This window comes from Pseudogymnoascus destructans (genome assembly GCF_001641265.1).
Source record: "Pseudogymnoascus destructans isolate 20631-21 unplaced genomic scaffold scaffold_5, whole genome shotgun sequence".
Classification (NCBI taxonomy): Eukaryota; Fungi; Ascomycota; class Leotiomycetes; order Thelebolales; family Thelebolaceae; genus Pseudogymnoascus; species Pseudogymnoascus destructans.
In genome coordinates this window covers 518,269-539,344 of record NW_020167524.1, presented here as the reverse complement: position 1 = coordinate 539,344, position 21,076 = coordinate 518,269, and the positions used below count along the sequence as shown (strand labels likewise).

The 21,076-nt window shown below is 46.0% G+C and overlaps 4 protein-coding genes across 4 annotated transcripts; 3 read left to right on the top strand and 1 right to left on the bottom strand.

Annotated features, from left to right (window-relative positions):
* Positions 1-4,901: 4,901 nt before the first annotated feature.
* VC83_02451 (uncharacterized protein) lies at positions 4,902-5,990 on the top strand (the record flags this gene model as incomplete). Its single annotated transcript, XM_024466113.1, has 2 exons — positions 4,902-5,012; positions 5,061-5,990. The coding sequence occupies 2 exons, from the start codon at positions 4,902-4,904 to the stop codon at positions 5,988-5,990; spliced, it is 1,041 nt and encodes a 346-aa protein (XP_024326513.1).
* A 360-nt stretch (positions 5,991-6,350) lies between these two features.
* VC83_02450 (uncharacterized protein) lies at positions 6,351-7,146 on the bottom strand (the record flags this gene model as incomplete). Its single annotated transcript, XM_024466112.1, has 3 exons — positions 6,351-6,356; positions 6,457-6,892; positions 6,944-7,146. 3 exons carry the CDS (start codon positions 7,144-7,146, stop codon positions 6,351-6,353), a joined length of 645 nt encoding a protein of 214 aa, XP_024326512.1.
* Positions 7,147-17,066: 9,920 nt separating this feature from the next.
* Positions 17,067-17,504, top strand: VC83_02449 (uncharacterized protein; the record flags this gene model as incomplete). The annotated part of the gene is made up of 1 exon (XM_024466111.1): positions 17,067-17,504. The coding sequence occupies one exon, from the start codon at positions 17,067-17,069 to the stop codon at positions 17,502-17,504; it is 438 nt and encodes a 145-aa protein (XP_024326282.1).
* A 634-nt stretch (positions 17,505-18,138) lies between these two features.
* On the top strand, positions 18,139-20,525 carry VC83_02447 (uncharacterized protein). Its single transcript, XM_024466110.1, has 5 exons — positions 18,139-18,990; positions 19,064-19,402; positions 19,458-19,809; positions 19,861-20,165; positions 20,228-20,525. The coding sequence occupies exons 1-5, from the start codon at positions 18,612-18,614 to the stop codon at positions 20,317-20,319; spliced, it is 1,467 nt and encodes a 488-aa protein (XP_024326091.1). The 5' UTR covers positions 18,139-18,611; the 3' UTR covers positions 20,320-20,525.
* Positions 20,526-21,076: the final 551 nt, after the last annotated feature.

The window sequence follows — 21,076 nt, the reverse complement described above, 5'->3', positions numbered from 1 at the left end:
GTTTTAATTATATAGTTATATAACGTGGTTTATCAGTACGTCGGACATATCAGTACCTCGGACACTTTTCCCGAATTTCCTACCCTCTAACTTCACAACGCGTTTTTTTCACCTTTTATTATGTCAGTGATTACCCAAGAAGCAAAAATCATTCTAGCTATCGAGGCTATCCGAACATCAAAAAATCTAAGTCGTCGGAAGGCTGCTAAGCTCTATGAAGTACCTCATTCTACACTCTGCGACAGAATGAACGGCCGAACTACTGTCTACGAACGCCGGCCTGCAATGATGAAATTAACTATACTAGAAGAGGAGGTGGTTATTCAGAATATACTTGATATGGATTCAAGAGGATTTGCACCCCGGCTTGCTGGTGTAGAAGATATGGCAAATTTTATACTCGAATCGCGTGGAGGGAGGCGCGTCGGGAAGCTCTGGGCTCACCGATTTGTACAACGACGTCCAGAATTAAAGACGCGTTTTAATCGCGTTTACGACTTCCAAAGGGCCTTGTGCGAAGATCCTGAACTAATTGGCGCGTGGTTTCGACTAGTGGAAAATATGAGGGCAAAATATGGTGTTTTGGACTGCGACTTCTATAACTTTGACGAAACTGGGTTTATGATGGGTGTGATTTGCCCTGCAATGGTTGTTACCCGTGCAGATCGACTTGGCAGAGGTAAGGCAGTTCAGCCAGGGAATCGGGAATGGGCTACAGCGATTGCTTGTATCAACAGTGACGGCTGGAGTATTCCTCCATTTTTGGTAGTTAAAGGCAAGAATCATCTTGCAAATTGGTATACAGACGGCGGCCTTCCACACAACTGGGTTGTTAAACCGACAAGCAATGGATGGACAAACAATGAGACGGGTCTAGAATGGTTGAAACACTTCGACAAACATACTGCTGTTCGTGCAAGGGGTCCATATCGAATGCTGGTGTTAGACGGGCACGAGAGTCATGAATCGGCCGAGTTCCAAGAGTACTGCAAGGCACACAACATTATAACTCTTGGACTACCTCCCCACTCGTCTCATTTAACTCAGCCACTTGATGTCGGGTGCTTTAGTGTGTTGAAGTGGGCATATGGTCGGCTGATTGAGACCTTCATTAAGGCTCATATCAACCACATTACCAAGGTCGAGTTCTTTCTCGCCTTTAGAGCAGCATATCTGGAATCCATGACAGCCCAAAATGCCCAGTCCGGGTTCCGCGGAGCTGGCTTAGTGCCTTTCGACCCGCAAGCAGTGCTTTCAAAGCTTGACGTGAGGTTACGGACTCCAACTCCCTCTAGACCCTCTACTGCCAACACCAACCCTTGGGTCTCCCAGACCCCTTCCAACCCAACTGAAGCTCTTTCACAAACAACCCTCGTTCGAAATCGAATTGCCCGTCACCAAGGAAGCTCGCCAACTCCACTCTTCGGGACAGTTATTGCATTGGCAAAGGGTACGGAGCGACTAGCACATGAGAACACCCTTCTGTCTGCTGAGGTACGTACCCTTCGAGCAGCCAACGAAGCCCTTAGCAAACGCCGCAGGGCTAAAAAGGCTCGTGTCCGTGAAGGAGGTGCACTTATAGTAGAGGATGCACAGGCTATTATCGCACAGAAGGATGTGGATGAGCAGGTACGACGCGACGTACATGCGGTTGGGGGTAGTCGCAAGGAGGGGCAACCGTCTAGGCGATGCTGTGGGATCTGTGGAAAAGCTGGTCATAATGCGCGAACTTGTCAAGAAGCTATAGATATGTCTAGTTCATCTGATTCCGCTTAGTTATAGTTAATTTAATATGTTATGGTTGATTTATTGATATTCAAAGTAGAATGCCAATGAAAAGTGTCCGAGGTACTGATATGTCCGACGTACTGATCAACCACGTTAGTTGATATATAAGGCGTCTTTTTCTTCTTTTTATGTGTCGCACATCTTGCTGTCGCACGCACAACTTGCTGTCGCCACCTACGAGCAAAGCGAGTGGGTGGAACACCGAGTACTGGTTTGAGCTCTCGTCTTTAATAGCAAGAATTCTGTCATCCAAGGACATCTGGGAGGGAATGTGGCATGGCCTTGGGTGGTTCGTTGATACACTCTGATTCGTGGCTTTGCTCAGGTCGCACATCATCTGGAGAACATGCCCGCTATTTCGATGGGACTCCAATTGTCTGGTCTGACTTCGTTAAATATCGGTCAATGGAGGCAGGGAGAGATAGTATCTATCTTGGGCGAGTTTATGCAGTTGTGTCATACTGACATTCGTTGCACTCAGTTTGCTATCAAACTCAAGAGCAAACTTAGAAATCTCCTCCTCAAACTGTAATGGTGGGTGCACCAGATGTGAGAATCTAGCCACCCAAGGAAGGGATGATTTTACTAAGACAACACACTGTCTTAGAAAAAGAGCGAAAGGGTCGTAGCTTAGACTATTCCACAACACAGCAATCAGGTGTATGATATAGTGGAGTGGTTTAGACAAGTTGTAACAAATGTTGAGTCTGAGAACTCAGGGATAAGTCAGAGGTTAGCACCTCATTGACTTTTCAGAAACAAGGAGTAACAAGATCAATGCTTGGAAGCTTTGAAAAGACGTGGAAGTATGTGATAGTCAATTTACTGTATTGTCTGCTTGCCCTTTCTTAAGGAAAGGGCAATCCTATTTATGCTAAAGGAATGTAGTTCTCTCATTTTCCAAGACTTTCCATGACTAACCAGGCTTGGTAACTGTAGTCGACGTAAGAGAATCCCATAGAACCATCTCCTAGGTTTCTAGCCTATAGGAAGTGAAAGGAGGTCCAAGGTCAGAGTACCCCTATAGACAAATTATGTGATAACTTAACCAACCTTGTGGGTAACTAAGGAGCGATGACGTGTAATGAATCATAGAGGGTTGTAGAAGGCTTTTGGAGCTATCGTTCATGTTCGTAGGCCTCTAGTTGATAGAGATATGTCATGTGTAGTATTAGCCCAGTAACTAAGGAGTGATGTCATGTAATGAATCATAGAGGGTTGTAGAGATATGCTATGTGGTCATATCGGCCCAGTAACTAAGGAGCAATGACGTGTAATGAATCATAGAGGGTTGTAGCAGTCATTGAGTAGTATTGCTCTTGTTGTTTGTAATGGTGGGTGCACCAGATATGAGAATCTAGCCACCCAAGGAAGGGATGAATTTACTAAGACAACACACTGTCTTAGGAAACAGAGCCAAAGGGTTGTAGCTTGGACTATTCCACAACGCAGCAATCAGGTGTATGATGTGGTGAAGTGGTTTAGACAAGTTGCAACAAATGTTGAGTCTGAGAACTCAGGGGTAAGTCAGAGGTTAGCACCTCACTGACTTTTCAAAAACAGAGAATAACAAGATCAATGCTTGGAAGCTTGGAAGCTTGGAAAAGACGTAGAAGTATGTGCTAGTCGATTTACTGTATTGTCTGCTTGCCCTTTCTTAAGGAAAGGGCAATCCTATTTATGCCAAAGGAGTGTAGTTCTCTCATTTTCCATGACTTTCCATGACTAACCAGGCTTGGTAAATGTATTAGAAATCAAGTGCGACCCACAACTAGCTTGCTAATCATGTAGTGAACGTAAGAGAATCCCATAGAACCATCTCTTGGGTTCCTAGCCTATAGGAAGTGAAAAGGAGGTCCAAGGTCAGAGTACCTATAGACAAATTATGTCATAACTTAACCAATCTTGTGGGTAACTAAGGAGCGATGACGTGTAATGAATCATAGAGGGTTGTAGAAGCTTCTAGAGCTATCGTTCATGTTCCTAGGCCTCTAGTTGGTAGAGATATGCCATGTGGTAGTATTGGCCTACCCCCTTAAGGAGGAGATTTTCTTAATAACTTGTTCAATGAGTGTCCAAATGATATGCCGTGATGTATGTAGCATAAACAGATGTAGTAGAAGAGTTTGCAGCAATCGTTGAGTAGTATTGCTTCTGTTGTTGGTGTGATAAGCCAAGATATGTATGGTGACTTGTAGGTTTGAGGAGGAGATTTCTAAGTTTGCTCTTGAGTTTGATAGCAAACTGAGTGCAACGAATGTCAGTATGACATTGTTGGTGTGACAAGCTAAAATATGTATAGTGACTTGTAGGTTTGAGGAGGAGATTTCTAAGTTTGCTCTTGAGTTTGATAGCAAACTGAGTGCAACGAATGTCAGTATGACACCCCTGCCTTTGCCTCGGTGGTCCTTCATAAGTGTGCACAAGAACAAAGTCGGATAAAGGACCTCCTTCCTTTGTAGACTGCGTCATCTATGTCCTGGATTATGTCAGCTTGGGTTATTGGTGAGCAGGTGGCAGCATTTGACACCGCCATTGCAGCAAATGCGCAGATAATAATATCCTCCGGTTTAAGCTTGAGCTCCTGGCAATCATCTAAATTCCTCATGGACTGCATCAAGGAAGTTATCCTCAACATCATCTTCCCGGAGAGGCATGCAGCGAAGGATCAATGATGCTTGCATCACCACCATCCCAGCCTTAGAGAGCAACCAGGATTTGCTGTGATGTATTGGGGACTGTCTGCGTCCCCATCTTGCTGGAGAGGGAAATCGGGCGAACTCTTTCGGATATCTTTGTAGGCCAGATGCAGAGAGGATTGCTTTTATAAGAAGCTCCTGCACCTGCTTCCCCTGCCCGTACTATATGCTGGAAACGGCTATAAAGCTTCGAATACCGATTACTGCTGTATGCTCTACGCAGAAGCTTGATATCAGCAAATCTAAATTGCTCTAGTACGGCGCGAATACATATCGGCCGGAATAATATTCCCCCGACCATCCCGAACTCCAGCAAAGCTGAAGCATTCTCCGTTGGCAACGTCACAAATCTTGGGTATTTAGTTATTCTGAACCCGCAACTGGAGTTATTGACGTTTAGTTCTTGTTTTTGAAATGGCAAGCTCAGAAATTAAATTTCTTCGATGGATAGTCGACACGCGGAAGCTATGGGTTGTTCCCGGAACCCTTGGCGCGAAGGAACAGATGCAAGCATTTGAGCGGGTGGTAAGTATACCCCAAACAGCACCTCATATTGTACTGATCAAGTTGTAGGCAGCCGATGCTCTGGCGATTTTGCCGCCCCAGGAAAAGCAGAGGGTTTTGAAGTACTGGTTCGTCCGGGATGCCAAGATGAGCCTAGCGTCGCATTTGCTGAAGCATCTGGTTATCCATGAGCTAGGAAGCGTCCCATGGGCCCTATCCACTGTCTCCAGAGATGAAAATGGAAAACCGTGCTTCTATCCCAGTAATGGTGTAGGAATGGCACTGGAGTTCAACGTCTCTCACCAAGCAGGGCTAGTTCCCTTGATCGCCTGCGCTAGCCCTGAAGTCGAGGTTGGAATCGATGTCGTCTGTGTTAACGAGCGCTCGGATAATGCTACCATCCACAAGGATGGCCTTTTTGCATGGATTGACATGCATTCTGATGTCTTCTCTCCCCACGAAGTGCACTACATGAAGTACAACACCGAGAATCTCTCTCTACCTTTACAAATCCACGTGGGAGAGGAGGCACTGGATGCTATCGCGAATTGCGAGCGGCGTGATGAGCCAGTTTCCTGGACCACCAGTTCTGGTGCTCTTCAGAAATTAGATGCCGGTATCATTATCGACGCGAAGCTGCGACGTTTCTTCGCTTTCTGGTGCCTCAGGGAAGCGTATATCAAAATGACCGGAGAGGCCCTCTTGGCGCCATGGCTACGAGACTTGGAGTTTCGAACATTCAAAGTCCCCGCAGCAAATAAAGAAGCCCTCTTCGATGACTCCGACCTTCTTCTCGGCGAGACCATGACGGATTTTGAGATTTACTTCAAGGGCGAACACCTCGAGAATGTTACAATGGAGCTCCAAGCATTAGGTCGCAACTATATGGTCGGTACAGCAGTTAGGAATAAAGATAGGGGAGTCACACTGCGCAAAGTTCCGGGTTTTACGAACCTAGCTCTTGAAGATATTGTTGCACGGACTGGCACATTCAACTAGTTGAATCTAGGCAACGGGTTAACCATACCCTTTCCCATGAGATAGTCCTTATTGAGCAACCCTCTGATATGCTATTATTGTTTAAACCAAAGCCAGAGAGCAAAGATAGGGAGATCACAAGCTTTGCGGTCAAAGCAGTCACATTTAGCTGAAAAGCAATTTTCAGACAATGCATTTGATCTGACAGTATACGAGCTACCAACTACCAACATCCACTCACGGCCAATACTTCCCATCCAATAGCCCACCAATTCACCAAACTTGATCCACACCAATGTCCGCAGGCCAAATTGCCAAGAACGAGCAGCTTTAGAATCGACGAAAGTGCTTGCCTGGTCTCGAAGATTGCTTAAATCTACTTTATGCCTGCTCATAGTTAGTGCATGCACACAAATCTGCAATATCAACAAATGGAGCGCGAAGCGATTCCGCTTCATATGCTTGTAGCTACAGGAAGGGTACTTACAAGCCTGTTTCTGATAGTGTCCCATTCACCTCCACCATCTGGTCTCCTTGTGGACAAGCTCTCCCACTTAACATCAACTCCTAGGTCTGTTTGACTAGCAGTGTTACTGGCGCGACCGGTCTCCTCACAGATGACTCCATTGATGGCCACATCCCTATGTTTTTGGCATCCAGTGGCATAATCAGTTGAGATGGGGCCATTAAAGACGGTAGAACTGGAGGCCTGCTCGGGCTGGCCAGAGAAGTAATATGTGGCCTTCTGCGTACCCTGTACGCCTTTGTCGAGAACGGCGTAGCCACGGAACTGCGTTGTGAAGATGCTGTACTGGCCAGATGGGTACTGGAGGTCTAAGTTCAGCTGGCAGTTCTTGCGATTCTCGGTGGCGGCAACAGTGGGGCCGATGGATGCGACGTAGGAGTCGAAAATGAGTGTGAACCTTGAAGATGGGTAAGCATCAACAACTACAATGACGTCTTTGGACACCCACGTCTGCCTATTATCTGAGATGAAGGATCCCACAGAGCCTTGTGGGCATCCAGTTCCGCCGTAAGAAATACTGTTGATGTAAACCTGGGATGGGTTAGGACGGACGGAGCTGCTTGTGCCAGTGGCAACAAGCACGCCAAGAGCAGGGTTTGGGCCTGCGGCGACGGCGACGACGCAGGCCAAGAGGGATCCGATGGAAAGCATATTGATTGATGAGGGTGGTCTGTATTGGAACAATGATAATGGATCTGGATAGTGGAAGAAGCGTTTGTGTTTGAGCGGATGATTAGGGGCCCGGGGGATTCGAGATCCTTATATAGATTTTGGTTTAAAGTGTTACCCACTTCACCGCAGTAATATCACGGAGCCCAATAGCCGTAATCAATACGGAGTAGGACCCTCTAATCGATAGCACCAATGATCACCGTAGTGCAACCTATCACGGTAACTTGCGGTAAGAAACTGCTCCTTGTTCAAGGCGTGGATCCACGCATGGAGGGGGGGCTCTGAGTTCCCCCGCACCTATAGCGCCCCGCGGTATGCGTACATAATTCTCCCGCCATTACTTTCGGGTCGTATTCCCCTGCAGCCCATATCATAGGGCGGGATGTTATGACTTTTTTGCAATATAATAGACATATGCCAGGAGTGGCCGTATGACCAAACGCTGACCATTGGCTTCTGTCCGTCGGTGCATGATAAGATAGAATGAGGTGATTCTCAGCAGATTAGCAATATCCCCGCCATTTACAGCCACATATCGCAGGTATTTGTGATGCTAGAACGGCCTAGAGCACATGGTGAGTTGTAAAAAGAAAGCAAACACAGCACAAGGTATTAGCTCAGGAGGTAGCACGAACCCGGCTTGTGACCGATATTGCAAAGATAGAAATTGAATGAGAGGGGAAGTGCATCCCTTATTAGCTGAGCATGAGCCACATTCAGGGCAAGTTGCGAGACCCGGTCGCACCATATGCGAACACCCAATATCTTTGATCGCAACTGGGTGTAAGGGTATGCTTGTACGACATGCATTCAACCTCGCGTCGAGGTAACCGCGCTCGTGTTTATGTTGTAGAATTAAAAGGAATGAAGTAGACATGTGTTTACTCATTCTGTAGGAAATAGAAGACGGCACGACTTATAGTATGATAATATCATCGTGGAGGCATCATCACCACATGACGCCTTGTTCGATTGCTTCAATTGCAACTAGACAAATGTAGCTTGGCCTACCGTTCGCAGTTTCTCACGTTCTCGTTGAGGCTTAACCAATAATAGGAGCCTCAAAAAAAGTTATTAGCACCCTTTGTTGGCTGTTAGGACGATCATGTCGATCAGTTAGGTTGCCGAGAACCATGGTTGAAGCTGCGACTGTGTTTCAAAGCCCTTCCACGATGAAGGTATTCGGGTCTGTCTGGAAGAAACCTCCGTCAGACGTCTGTGTTTCTTGAAACAATACAGTCATCGATTAAAGTCCACACATGATTATACTTTTCGACGGCCTTATTATTCAGCTTTCGCCTTTTATAGCTTCTTCTAGAAGTATCACTTGCTGTAGCGGGAGTAGGTTCTGAGATTTGTCAAACCCACCGAGGGTGTAGACTGCCTAGTTAAAATCGTGAGGCTGAGGAATGGCGCTCCAGCTGTCTGTGTCACCCCAAGGAAACTCTTCGATGCAGTAAGATAAATAATATAGTAACCGGCGAGCACCATCAGCTGTCTGTACCACTGACCCGAGGAGACTATCGGGTGCGGGGAGATGAATCATACAGATCCTACGGCGGTCATCGCCAACCCTAAGCCACAATGATGGCGACGAACCTGCGCATCGTTTCCAATGTGACGAGACGACGCCTTACGCACTGTTGCAGAATGACGCTGTATTTAGCAAGAAGGCCTGGGCAAAGCAGACGTGAGGTCCGGTTTAGATTGCTCGCTAGCGGATTGCGGGGGCTGAGAAGGGCCCAGACGTTTTCCCGTTTCGTATTTGTTGAACAATATCCGTAGGATCCGTGCTCGCTTGTGCAATTTCTGCTTACTCACGTATATGTTCCGACCCAACCACGAATATTGCCCATTCGCGAATCGGTCAACCCATTCGCGAACCACGAATATGCCTGTTCGCGAATGGGTTGACCTATTCGCGACTGGGTTGATCCACTCAACCCAGTCGCGAATAGAGTAGCGGTGTAGAATATAGCTGTAATATTGTAGCTATTCAACGTACAACCTTCAATACTCAATATGGCGTCTCTAAATACAGCTATAGTTGCTTCTATCAATCCATTTCCTAGTGATATTCGCGCAGCATTCCAGTCTTATGTCCAGGCTCCAAAATACGTCAATCGAGAGCGTATTCCGTATGAGAAATGGCACCGAATGCATACACACCTTGATAATCCTCATCTTAAGCCCGACAACCCGACAGATTCAAGGCTTAAACATCGTGCGCATACAGAATTCCAACTTATAAACAACAAGCTATATCGAAAGCCTGATTCTAAGTTCTTAAACCCACGATATACTGTTCCAGAAAGTGAGGCCTTCGATGCTATTGCTAGCGAACATTTACAACTTCTCCACGCCGGCTATATGAAGACTTGGGCAATAGTTCAACAGAAATACTATGGGATAAAGCGAGAAGAGGTTGAGTTTATACTCAAACGATGTAAGAACTGTGCTTTAAATAGGCCAGCTACAACCAAAGCTCCATTGGCTCCAATTGTTACAGAAAGAGCATGGGAGAGAGTACAGATCGACCTTATTGATATGAGACACGAGCTGTCAGGTCAATTTAAATGGATATTACACGTCAAAGATCACTTCTCAAAATATACCCAGCTATATCCATTAAAGAGCAAGCACGCAGAGCCTATTGCAGACGCCATTGCTCTCTTTATTGCAGCTTTCTTACCACCTAAGATTATACAGTGCGATAATGGAAAGGAATTTAAAGGGGTTCTACTTATACTACTACGAAAGTATGGAATCCAAGTGATAAATGGAGCGCCACGGTCACCACAGACGCAAGGCCTAGTTGAGCAGGCAAATGGAGTTGTTGAAGCAAAGCTACGAGCATGGAAAATGGATCATGGATCTACAGAGTGGGCCGATGGGTTATTAGAAGTTACGTTGGCTATAAACACTCAAAAGCACTCTACAATTGGGTGTGCAGCTGCAGAGTTGCTATTTCGAGAGCGTACATCATATATCGACTGGCTTAATAGCCAGAAGCAGAAGGATATTACTATTGGGATTGCTCAAGAAGACTCTACTCAAGCTCCAATATACACTCTAAGCCCAAGTCCACCAGCCCAAGCTAGCTTGGAATTCGCCAGGGGAACTCTCAAATTACAATGCGAATTAGCCCAGACGCTGGCTCAGAAATCAACCTACGAATTACACCACCGATTCGGAGCTCTCCAATTGATGAGTGGTTTGACATTGATGCCTACGAGCCCCAGAGCGAACCCCAGAGCGAACCCCAGAGCGAACCCCACAGCGAACCTGAGAGCGAGCTCGAGCTCCAAGCTCAGCTCGAGCGTAGGAGCAGGAGCCGGGCTCAGCCTAGAATTGAGCCTAGAGTTGAGGATCAGACACAAGATCTAGTAATTCAACGGGCTACAGAATCTACCCAGAAAGCAAGAGCCAAGATGGTGCGAAAGTACACAAAGAAGCATGATATTTAGCACTTTGATATTGGGGCAATAGTCTCCTTAAAAGTTCCACGAGAAGATAGGACATCAACTGATAATAAGCAGCTCTTTGCACGTATATTGGATGAGCCTTACTCTCATAGGTATAAGGTTGTCACCTTATCTGGTATTATTAAACGCCTTATTCCTACTAAAGAGCTAGGGGCTGTAGACCAAGCTCTATGGCCAGATATTATTATTCCTAATTCTACAAGGGAAGTCACACTTACGCTAGCTGCAAGAGAGGCTTCTACAAGTGAACGGGTAGGAGTATCATGTCAATGTAAAGGGGTTTGTAATACAAAGCGATGTAGGTGCTATAAAGAGGATAGGCAATGTAGCATACACTGCCATAAGGATGATCATGATTGTGGAAATCTATCAGGTCTAACTATTCGGACAGAAATCGCTCTAGTTAATAGGCCTAGGAGAAAGCGGGCCAGAGCTGATACAGTCGGAAACACAGTTTAGATCAATATACTATTTCTACTCTTACTTGCTACTCTTACTTCTACTATTCGCGACTGGGTCAACCCATTCGCGAACAGGCATATTCGTGGTTGGGTCAACCCATTCGCGAATGGGTTGACCGATTCGCGAATGGGCAATATTCGTAGTTGGGTCGGAACATATACCTTTGAATATGTTCAAAAATGTCAAATTCATCTTTAATAGATTCTTTAGCTATATTATAATATAGATTTAAAGAATCTATTATATTTTGTCTATAAAGACTAGGAACTTCTTCATCTCTAAAAATAGTTAGTATAATAATATTATAAAAAAATTGAATAACTTACCCTTTTGAATAAATAAGTAATTATTTAAAAGATTTAACGTGCATGTATAACGAAAGTGCCAAACAAGCGAAAGTGCCAAAATCATGCGGTGACCAACCCCCCCAAGTAAATGTTAAATTCCTCCACAACAAAACATGCGCCATAAAAATGATGAAAGCAAATTAGTGCTAGCTATCCAAGCTATGCAAAGCGACCCAAATTTGCGCCTTCGAGTTGCAGCTAGGATCTATTCCGTAGACCACCGCAAGCTACGTCACCATTTACAAGGTGTACCTTCACGACGCGATATCCAAGCCAACTTACGAAAATTAAGTAACCTAGAGGAATCAGTTCTTGTTCAGTATATACTTGACTTAGCTGCTAAAGGGTTCCCTCCTCAGTTGTCTATTGTTGAAGATATGGCAAATCGACTACTTGCAACATGCGACGCGCCACACGTCGGGTCACATTGGGCTTCAAACTTTGTTAAGCGCCATGTAGAGCTCCGGACACGCTTCCAGCAAAAATACGACTACCAGAGGGCTAAGTGCGAAGATCCAGAAGTCATTCGTGGCTGGTTTGAGCTTGTATGGAACACAATTCTAAAGTATGGCATCAACAATGCAGATATCTACAACTTTGATGAGACTGGGTTTATGATGGGCGTCATCTCAAGCGCAACGGTAGTAACGAGCTCAGATGGGCGGGCAAAGGCAAAAAAGGTGCAGCCTGGCAATCGAGAATGGGTTACAGTAATCCAAGGCATTAGTTCTCAAGGTTGGGCAGTGCCGCCATTTGTCATTGTGGCAGGTAAAAACCACCTTGCATCTTGGTATGAGAATAGTGGATTTCCAGCAGATTGGGTAATCGCTGTTACTGCAAATGGCTGGACTACAAACGAGAGAGGTATGGATTGGATTCAGCATTTTGAGAAGCACACAAAGCCCTGGAGTGTTGGTGGTTATCGCTTGTTAGTCCTTGATGGTCATGAGAGCCACCACTCAGACAAGTTTGAGGAGTACTGCAAAGAACACAACATTATTACGCTTTGTATGCCTGCTCACTCTTCCCATATACTCCAACCACTTGATGTTGGCTGTTTTGGCCCATTAAAGAGAGCTTACGGTCGGCAAATTGAAGGTATGATGCGGGCTCATATTATTCACATTACTAAGGATGACTTCTTTCCTGCCTTCCACGCTGCATTTAACATTGCAATGACAGAAAGCAATATTCAGGGAGGGTTCCGAGGTGCTGGGCTTCTTCCATTTAGCCCTGAGAGTGTAATATCTACACTTGACCTTAGGTTTAAGACGCCAACACCTCCAACCTCTCGCCCAAACACCGCTCAACCATGGGTTTCTCAGACACCAAATAACCCAACTGAAGCTGTATCACAGTCTACTTTCATTAAAAACTGAATTGCGCATCATCAAAATAGCTCTCCAACCTCAATCTATGCAGCTGTTGACCAGTTTACAAAGGGTGCATCGCAAATAATGCATCAATTAGCATTGTTAAAAGCAGAGAACCAAAACCTGCAACAGGCAAATGAAGTGCTAAGCAAGCGCCGGAGAGCTAAAAAAACACGACTACAGCAAGGAGGATCACTTAGTCAACAGGTAGCACAGGAGCTACAGGACGAGAGGGACATTGTGCAGCAAGTAGAGCAAGAAATAAGGGCAAGTAGTGGTCGGAAGCCAAGGGAAGAAACCCATGCACGTCGCTGTGGCAAGTGTGGTGAGACTGGACACAATGCGCGCACTTGTCAGATTGTAATAGACAGGTCTGAGGAAGAGGACTCTGAGTAGTTTTAATTAATTTATATTGTTGTGGTGGATTTATCGCAATTCTTATGGGGTAGTCACGATATTTTGGCACTTTCGCTTGTTTGGCACTTTCGTTACACATGCACGTTATTTCATGATGGACAATGCATCAAATAATGATACTATGATGATAAGCCTTTCAAATCGTTAGTCCTATTACAAAAAATGATAGTACTATAAAATTCTAACTTCTACTATATAGTACTATCACTCCAAGGTGTTAAATATGATGCTCAACACTACCGACTTCATTGCAATGGCCATATCATCAACCTAGCAGCACAAGCATTCTTATTTCCATACGGGGATGCTCTTTCTGTGGATAACAACTCTCAAGAAGCATCACAAGTACAGGTTGAAACATGGAGGAATGCAGGCCCGCTAGGGAAGCTACATAATATTGTAGTGTATATTCAACATTCTCGCCAACGCCAGGCAACGTTTGAGAAGTATAGTGATGGTAAAAGGCTTTCTCGGGATTACAAGACTCGATGGAACTCATGGTACTTGATGCTTCATAATGCTCTTGATGACAATATGAAGAAAGCTATCAATGGATACTGTCACAAGGAGTACTACGACCTAAGCCAAGACGAATTGACAGAGAGTGATTGGATAATACTATCACACATCCATGACTGCCTCCAGTTCTTTCATCAAGCGAAGTTAGCTACAGAAGGCCGAGAAGCTACACTAGAACGGGTATTATTATCTATGGAATTCCTTCTTGAGCAATTAGAGAAAGGCAAACAACAATTTCAAGACGATATAATACTTAGCCCATGTTTCAACTCAGCTTGGAAGGTTATAGACAAGTATTATGCACTAACTGAGCGGTATGTAATAGTACTATCAATAGTCTATAGTACTAACACTTTATAGGTCTTCTGCGTATATTGCTGCTGGAATACTCATTCCAAGTCAAAAATGGAAGTATTGAAGAGAATTGGCCTATTAACTGGGTAACACCAGCAAAGATAGCTGTTCAATCACTATGGGATGAGCATTACAAGCCAACAATTGAACCATCAATTATAGCTGCAATTCAACCTCAAAATAAGAAGAGCGCATTTGAGGAGTGGGCTACACAAAAACGCTGTCAAACCAGCTATTCAAGATGAGTATTTGAAATACTGCCAAGCTCCAGTTACCCCTGAATGTGATGCTCAGGGTTGGTGGATGGAAGGCGCTCAGCAGATAGCATATCCAAACCTCCAAAAGATGGCTCTTGATATCTTATCAATACCTGCAATGAGTGCTGAGCCTGAACGTTTATTCTCAGGGGCAAAGATCACAATTACAGATCGAAGGAACCGACTAGGGGTTGATACTATTGAGTATTTAGAGTGTTTAAAGTCATGGCTAAATCTTTCGACTAATTCTTGGATTGATGATGATGAGTAGTACTATTACTATTTCATTCTATATTAATGCTATTAGTTTCTAAATTATTATATATAGTATACTACAGCATAATACCTTACTGTCTACAGTATTATGGCGCAGACAGGCATCACAGTCAATTTGCCAGGTCAAGTGATGCTAACTACACGAACTGCACCAACTGCACCAACTACACAAGAGTCACTATAGGTTTGTGACATTTAATAGTACTATAGTACTATAAACTTCTTCTACGTAACAACCTCTGATCCTCCTCTACCTCCTCTACACTCTGACAAGCACGAGGAGCTGACCTCTGAGGAATGATGAATAAATCATCATCCCCATTAGGAAGGATGGGTTTGAGGAGGTCAGGATCCCCAACACGGGACTCTCTCTCATAACTCCGAAGGGCCTCAGCCAAGGCATCTAATGAGCCAGCATCAGTGCCAAGAATATCACGCCTAATCCGAAGGATTAGGGCAATCTCCCGAGCAAAGAGGCGGCGACGCCCAGCCCGAAGCCACTCATCCTCAGCCTCACGGTAAGTGAGACCCAAAACTGCCTGTCTCTCACCACTAGCTCCAACCATCTATACCTCCTTCTCCCCCCAATCCCCCTCATTCCCCTCATCTCCCTCATTTCCCCCATCTTTCGCTTCTAAACTCGCTGGGCCCCACGCTGGTGAGGCAGCACCAACAGGGTGGGGCGCAGAGACAACAAGGCGGGGTGCAGAGACGACGAGGCGGGGCGCAGAAACGATGAGGCGGGGTACAGAGATGACAAGACGGGGTGCAGCAGGAGGAGTGTAGTGGTGGGTGCACCAGATGAGAGAATCTAGCCACCCAAGGAAGGGATAAATTTACTAAGACAACACACTGTCTTAGGAAACAGAGCCAAAGGGTTGTAGCTTAGACTATTCCACAACGCAGCAATCAGGTGTGTGATGTAGTGAAGTGGTTCAGACAAGTTGCAACAAATGTTGAGTCTGGGAACTCAGGGGTAAGTCAGAGGTTAACACCTCACTGACTTTTCAGAAACAAGGAGTAACAAGATGAATGCTTGGAAGCTTGGAAAAGACAAGTATGTGATAGTCGATTTACTGTATTGTCTGCTTGCCCTTTCTTAAGGAAAGGGCAATCCTATTTATGCTAAAGGAATGTAGTTCTCTCATTTTCCAAGACTTTCCATGACTTACCAGGCTTGGTAACTGTAGTCGACGTAAGAGAATCCCATAGAACCATCTCTTAGGTTTGTAGCCTATAGGAAGTAAAAGGAGGTCCAAGGTCAGAGTACCCCTATAGACAAATTATGTCATAACTTAACCAATCTTGTGGGTAACTAAAGAGCGATGACATGTAATGAATCATAGAGATTCGTAGGAGCTTTTTAGAGCTATCGTTCATGCTCCTAGGCCTCGATATGCCTGTACGATGGAACTCAACATATTATATGCTTGAGAACACTTTGAAGCTTGAGCAGCCGATCAATGCTTTATGTGCTTCGCAAACGATGGATTTAAGTATGTGTGATATTATCATTACATCAATAGAATGGCAAGTGTTACATGGACTAAAGGCGTTCTTTAAGATATTCGTCAAACCAGCAGAGCAAGTTCAAGCAGATAATTATCCAACATTGAACGTCTGTATTCCACACTATCTACAGCTTTTAAATAAGCTTAAGGCAATGGAAAACGCTCCATCGACAACAGCAACAATCAGCGCAGCTTGTAAAGCATCTTATAATAAGCTTGATACTTATTATAACCTTGTGACAAATCAAGGCTCAAGCCACTCGTCAATTGCTACTATCTGCGACCCAAGATTCAACTTAAGTATACGAATTTTATATGCCAAATAGTGTAGACGCTGTAAAACGAGATAGGGCAAGAGCACAGTTCGCAGCTTGCTATAACTGGTATAAAGTCTGTGAGAACGATATACAGTTTGCTGCTATTGAAGCTACTATTGCTGCCGAAACTGAGCAGCCCTCTAAGAGAACTTGATTCCGACGACGAGATGTATCATCATCGTGGGCCTTCTATTGAGGAAGTTAGTGGCGACGATGGTTCAAAGAGAATGGTGTCGACCGTAATACTAATATCCTCAAATATTGGCACGCAAAGCAGTATCAGTATCCAGTTATATCACGGATCGCACGGGACTATTTGGCAATTCCAGCCTCATCGGCAGCGTCAGAGCGTATATTTGGTGTCGGCGGTGATATAGTTACAAAGAAAAGGAACAGGTTATTACCTTCAACTCTTCGATATCTACTCTGCCTATGGGATTGGGGGGTTATAAGCGATGAGGAGGAGGATAATAGCGAGTAGACAGTTATCATATTTCATTACTATATACTACAGTTGAACCTCTAAATACTCAAATACTATTCGGCGAGGATTCGAATGAGTATTCGCCGAATACTCCTAGATGGTGAGTATTCGGGAAAACCCCGAATACTATTCGAATACTATTCGAATACTATTCGAATACTATTTGGGGAACACTGCATATATTCTATTCTTTATCTACCGAGACACCTTTCCCGCCTCGTATGGGGAATTTCAGTTCATGCCTGTGGCATACTGCCCGATCGAAGCATACGGCTACCGCTGGTATGGCCTTATTCTCAAAGCTGGAGAAGATCTGCCAGACCATTACCGGAGAACTGGACGGCTAGAAATTTTAATGTCACCAGATCAGTTGGCTGAGGCGTTACGAAGCGGGGACCGTGGCGGCCAGCTTGAGTCGTTTGACTCAGATTTGCAGTGGCTTATCACTCTTCAAGGTGTGAAGGCTTTTGATAATCCAGATATGGCAAGACACGAGATTTCCGTGAACCGCCACATAAGGATATCCTCGCTATAAGGATGCCACGCCCGGTCCCGAGGGCATCCTTATATCCAGGTTCAACTGTACTGGCAAAGCCACGGCTATTCAACAGCTAGCAAATTTATCTCCAGCATCCATCATTATGGATTCGAGATATAACCAGACAGTCCAGATATCCATGCGCCGCGAAGGATTGATGGATATGGCTGGATACCTGTCCAAGGGTAGTCACCCATGGACGCTGGCTAACCAAGAGCGTACATGGACCCTCCCATCTGATAATGCGGCATCCATGCCCGTGTCACCCATCGAAACCGTCAAAAACCACCAAAAGCCAACTCATCAGCTATCGACGGATCTGATAACTCTAAGCGACGACCATCTCCCTGCCATTTGCCAAGGAGCAGGGAAGAACTCTGCTATACATACTACTGTTTTAGTATCTCCGAGACAAGGACTTGTTACCCTGTCAACAACTCCAGTCTCCGCCATAATCATCATTAGCCCTTGGCGTGTGCATCCCACGTAGACCCGCAATCTGATTAGATAAAAGTGATGAAACATGGGACGATCTCGAAACCCGACCGCGTAAGCATGACAGGGGATATTTGATGTTCCCTCATACTAATCTGCCCTGTACAGATGCACATACAATGTGCAAAGTGCATGAGTCGCTGTCGCCGCTATTGCGATATCACACCGTTCCCTCTGTTCCCGCCGTTCCTGCCACTTTTACCTATCTTAGCTAACCAGTCGCGCGTCCCGTTATCTCAAATACCATATCCGCATTACTATTATGCCGACACTCCGAGAACGATGGCTCTTGGCAGGTGCGATGGGCCGCCCTGTTCTTGTTCGTTCCTTTCCCTTTAGAGCGGCAGTCACTAGATCCACTCCCAGCAATTACCTACCAATGGCCACAAATGGCCGACAATGGTTGATCTTATCAGATGGGCGAAGTCAGTCAGGCCCATCAGACCCGCCAGACATGGGTTGGATACCATGTTCCAACGTGGTTCAGTTATACCGTGCGGAGTACGGTGCGGAGTACTCCACGCAGTTCCGTGGTGCCGATGTACTTTAGTATGTATGAGCCAGAGGGGCCGTGACTTGCTTTAAGATGCCAGCTCATGGCCAGCTTTCATGGCACCTGTACACCTTCCACTCCGGCTGACTTCTCCTACCCTCATTATTTGTCTTGCTTCTTTGCTGTTTTTCTTCTTCCACGCCACTTCGCACCATCCCACCCAAAGCCAGTCTACCATGGGTTTCCTATTTAGCAAAGAGGAGCCGGCGCCGGCCGAGATGGTCCAGGTCGTGCCCGAGAATGTCGTTGAGAAGCCGCAGAACAGAGTCCTAGTCATTGGCGGTGCATATGCCGGGCTGAGCGCCGTCATTCATCTCTTGGAACTGGCGAATGGAGGAGAGCACCGTCCGACATCTGTCCCGTTGCCGCCGGTCACCGGCAAGCCGCTGCGATCGTCGGTGCAGATTACGATGGTCGATGAGAGGGATGGGTTTTGTAAGTCTCGCTCCCATCTAGTATCTTATCTGATCATCTTGCATGCGACCTATTCTTATACCACCACAAACAGATCACACTATCGGATCGCCGCTCGCGTTAGCGGATGATGCATACGGCGAGAAAGCGTGGAGGAAGTACGCTGATGTGAAGGCTATTCAACACCCTTCAATCCGCGTTGTCCAGGGCAGCGTGACAAACCTCAATTGCTCGTCGAAGACGGCAACGATAACTTACTCTACTGGCCATACCTCGATTGTCGAATACGACTATGCCATATGCTGCTCTGGTCTCCGGAGAGAGCATCCTTCCGTGCCGCAGTCCATTTTCAGGGAGAAGTACCTTGAGGAGTGCAAGTCACATATCAGCGACATACGCTCTGTATCAGAGAGCATCGTGATCGTTGGGGGCGGTTTGTTGCCCTGTTCCCGCCTAACATAAATTCACTTGGCTCACTATTATCACAGGAGCCGTTGGGGTTGAGATGTCTGCTGAGCTTAAACTATGCTTCCCAGACAAATCGGTCAAACTAATCCACTCCCATGATCACGTCTTAAGCGGGGAACCGCTACCCGATAAATTCAAAGACGTTGCCCTAGGCCTCTTACACGAGCAAGGCGTCGAGACCATTCTCAGCGAGCGCGTCGTCAGCTCCAACCCCGATAGCCTAACCGACACAGGCTTCACCGTTCGCCTCAAGAGCGGCAAGACCTTGCGCGCCGGGAAAGTCATCTGGGCTATCTCTCGCCCCGTGCCAACCTCCACTTATGCCCCAGCCTCGGCCCTCGACCACGAAGGCTTCATCGCCGTCACCCCTCAGTTTGCGCCCTCGCTACCCCACTAGGCAAAAATGCGCTAATAGACCTGCAGACTCCGATTCCCTTCCACCGTTCCCAACGCCGAATACCACTTTGCGGCCGGGGACATCATGGCTTGGACAGGCATCAAGCGCTGTGGAGCCGCTATGTACTTTGCCCAGATCGCTATCGCCAACATGCACCAGATGATGTTGCAGGCCGAGGGTGGAACCGACACGAAGCTCGTTGATGCGCCCTCCGTGGAACCCATGATTGCACTTGCAGTCGGGAAGAAGGCCGCTACGTTCTATGCGGATAATGTTGCGGCGGGGGAGGAGCAGCTGAAGGCATCGTTTGGCGAAGATTTGGGGTTGACGGGTGAGTTCTTTCGAAGAAGTGGATGCATGTTCGATCGTAGTGCTAACGAGTAGATTTTTTAGTTGTTTGGAAGTATTTGAAATTGGCGGAGACGTTTGAAATGCCAAAAGAGAAGGAGACGGAGGGGAAGGAGTCGAGTACGAAGGCTACCTGAGAGGTGGTGGCTGAAGTTTGGGTCGGGTTGGGGATGTTTAATTTGTGGTACCTAGAGGGTATTTTTGGGCGGGATAGAGGCTCTAGTGATAGAAGAAAGTAAGGAGGGACTTGAATGGCCCAACCCGGGAGGTAAAGAAGTTTAGAGCGGTCCTTCGAGATTTGTTTGCTATTTAGTATGGGAGGAAATTTGTTTTTAAGATAACGTGCATGTATAACGAAAGTGCCAAACAAGCGAAAGTGCCAAAATATCGCGACTACCCCATAAGAATTGCGATAAATCCACCACAACAATATAAATTAATTAAAACTACTCGGAGTCCTCTTCCTCAGACCTGTCTATTACAATCTGACAAGTGCGCGCATTGTGTCCAGTCTCACCACACTTGCCACAGCGACGTGCATGGGTTTCTTCCCTTGGCTTCCGACCACTACTTGCCCTTATTTCTTGCTCTACTTGCTGCACAATGTCCCTCTCGTCCTGTAGCTCCTGTGCTACCTGTTGACTAAGTGATCCTCCTTGCTGTAGTCGTGTTTTTTTAGCTCTCCGGCGCTTGCTTAGCACTTCATTTGCCTGTTGCAGGTTTTGGTTCTCTGCTTTTAACAATGCTAATTGATGCATTATTTGCGATGCACCCTTTGTAAACTGGTCAACAGCTGCATAGATTGAGGTTGGAGAGCTATTTTGATGATGCGCAATTCGGTTTTTAATGAAAGTAGACTGTGATACAGCTTCAGTTGGGTTATTTGGTGTCTGA